Source organism: Monoraphidium neglectum (assembly GCF_000611645.1).
Source record: "Monoraphidium neglectum strain SAG 48.87 unplaced genomic scaffold scaffold04871, whole genome shotgun sequence".
In the NCBI taxonomy this organism is placed as follows: domain Eukaryota; kingdom Viridiplantae; phylum Chlorophyta; class Chlorophyceae; order Sphaeropleales; family Selenastraceae; genus Monoraphidium; species Monoraphidium neglectum.
Window position 1 is genome coordinate 938 of NW_014008759.1, and position 2,920 is coordinate 3,857.

At 63.3% G+C, this 2,920-nt stretch overlaps 1 protein-coding gene across 1 annotated transcript; it reads left to right on the top strand.

Annotated features, from left to right (window-relative positions):
• Positions 1-430: 430 nt before the first annotated feature.
• On the top strand, positions 431-1,327 carry MNEG_14911 (putative DNA repair protein RAD51; the record flags this gene model as incomplete). The annotated part of the gene is made up of 3 exons (XM_014036618.1): positions 431-493; positions 771-837; positions 1,269-1,327. 3 exons carry the CDS (start codon positions 431-433, stop codon positions 1,325-1,327), a joined length of 189 nt encoding a protein of 62 aa, XP_013892072.1.
• Between the last annotated feature and the right edge of the window lie 1,593 nt (positions 1,328-2,920).

The window sequence follows — 2,920 nt, forward strand, 5'->3', positions numbered from 1 at the left end:
CATCTCCCACCCCTCCCCCACCCATCAGCCGTGGTGATCACCAACCAGGTGCAGTCCGACCCTGCCGGCGGCATGACCTTCGTGCAGGACCCCAAGAAGCCCGTGGGGTGGGCGGGCACTGTGTTTTGGAATTGGTTTTGGGGGGTGTGGGTGCGGGTCGCAACCCCGCAAGCGTCGGTTGAGCATGGAGGTAGCGGGGGGATGAGTGGCAGGTGCACGGGGGAAGGGGCAGTGTGGTTTCATGTGTAGTCGCCGCTCCCAAGAAGCCCGCTGTATAGGATTATGCTCGTTGCCAACGTTGATGCGGCAGCGGGCAGCTGGCTAAAGCGGGCAGACCTGACATGCGGAAAATCGAAGCTGCGTTCGCTCGCCACGGCGGCAACCCCCCGCTTCCCCCAGCATCAACCCAACGTTTTCGGCGCCCCCCACCATGCCGCCCTCTCGCCCAAACCGCAACCGCAGCGGCCACGTGCTGGCGCACGCGAGCACCCAGGTGCGCCGCGCCCCCGGGCCACCAGCTAGCTCCGACGCTTCGAGCCCGCTTGCTGCGCCCAGGCGCCCCACGAGCAGCCGATCTACTATGTTGCAGGCCTGCCGCACGCCACCGAGCCGTCCGCGACCACACACCCCACCTCATCTCTCACGCCGCCATGTACACAAACTTGCGCGCGCGCACACATACACACACACACGCGCGCGCACACATACACACACACACACAACACACACACACACACACACACACACACACTCACACACTCCCCCCTCAGCGCCTGTACCTGCGAAAGGGCAAGGCAGAGCAGCGCATCGTCAAGGTGGTCGACTCACCATGCCTGGGTGAGCGGCCGAGGGGCTGTTGGGGCAGCGGACGCATAACCCCAACCCCTAAGAGCTTTGGCGGTCCATTTAGGGAATCTGCTAGATGCAAAGGAGCGGGCACGCGGCCGTTTGGGGCAGCGGCCCGTCGCCCTTTTCCCGGGGACGGGCAAGGGCCGGCGGGGGTCGTCCGCGCGTCCGCTGCCCGGCAGCGGCCCGCCTGGGCACTGGCTTGACGGGTCAGGCCGAGGTGCTGGGGAGCCGGCGGCGCTGGCCGTCGGGGCGGCCGCTCCCCCCAGCTCGCTCGCCCGCCCGCCAGTTTGCGCAGCACCGGCGGCCGCCGGCGCGGCGCACCCACCCTCTTCCCCAACAATCTCACGCCGTTTGCGGACTGGGACCGCACCCAGCACGCCCACCCACCCTCTTCCCCAACCATTCCCTTGCTTGCACAGCGGAGGGGGAGGCCTCCTTTGCGGTCAGCGACAGCGGCGTCGTCGACTACAAAGAGTGATCTGGGGCCGGATGGCCTGATCTGAGATCATCCGCATGAGTGAATCAGAAGGATGAGTGCTCACATCGATGTTTTGAATGTGCGGGCATGCATCACTGCAAATTGCACCATCAGCAGGAGGAGTCTTGACCGCAGCCACGCTTGCATTGCATTTGTCATTCCTCTCCTGAGACCCCATCGCGCACCTCCAGCAGTGTTTTTCAACCAAACAAGCCAGAGACTGCACTTCCCTGAGAACCAGCTACGGCCTTTGGTTCATTCCCTTGAATCATATTTCAGGCGGGCATTCGCCCTCTGTCGTTCGCACCTGTGTTCAGAAGGACGTCCTACCCTGCTGACCGCCCCTGCAGCGGGCGCGCGCCTCATGCCACTGGCTGCAGCACGCAGGCTGCAACTTGCATGTGCGCAGGTAGCTGGCGCACGCTTTTCGCACCCAGCGGTGCATGTTTTGCAAGCCACCCGCAATTAAGGGGAAACCGTGCTGTGCTTGTGGTCATGCACAATTCGCAGTCCCGCCGCCTCGCGATTCTTATGGATGGGCCATCTCTCACCTTTACTGTTTTTTGGTGAATGCATGCATGTCCAAATTAACATGTATCGTATACAGTCACATATGACCGCATACAGAATGTACACATGACATGATATTGTAATACACGATACGTGGCATCCGATGTCCCCAGGCAATGCAACCAGATGCTTGCTGTGTGTGCTGCTCGGAATCGCATAGCGGATATTGATTTTTTGATCCTGGATACATTTGTAGACACACAGTATGTTATGCAGCTATCTTCATTAGCAGCAGCAAAGCAACGCAAGTCTGCGCCACCACAGACGTTCCAACTGCACAACTGCAGCGCGAGGCAGGGGGTGCGCACGCGCTGCAACTGCTCCGCAGCGACAAGGAGCGGACAGGCGCCCGCGCCAAGCGCGTGGATGGCACCAAAAGCAGCACCCCGCGTGCGAGTGCTCCGGGTGGGGGACACACGGCACCATGCCGCTGCGGGCGCCGATTGGCGAGTCGCATTTGCAATCCAGCCGCATCAAGGACGGTGCTCGGCGGGTATAAAATCTCCGGGTCACACGACCCAACCTAGGCCAACCCTGCAGGTGTCAACCCGGGCGCATGCACCAAAGCGGCGGGTGTTGACCGCACTGTTGCATATGTGCAAAAACAATAGACCACCCCTGCCGGGCCACAACGTGCAATCAACCGGCCGACCTCGAGGCAGAGGACAATGCACAGCGGCAAGCTGGACGCAGGACTCATTTTAAGCACAAAGCCTTGATCTGCAGCACAGAAAGGAGCCCAGTTGTTTGTGAACAGCTGCAATTGAAGCGAGGGGCCATCCCTATTGGGCGGCCTCAGCCTGCACGCCTGCGTTTGCCGCGCGGCGCGCCAGCCCCGCCGCCGTCGCCGCCGCCGCCACGGCCGCCGCCGCCAGCTGCGGCCGTGCTGCTGGTGCCGGCGCACGCCGGTGCCTGCGCGCCGCCCTCCTCCGCCTTAATCACAGCAGCTTGCCCAATCCGCTGCCCGCGGCCGCTGCCGCCGCCGCCGCCGCCCCGGCCTGACGCGCGGCCGCGCCCCCCGCC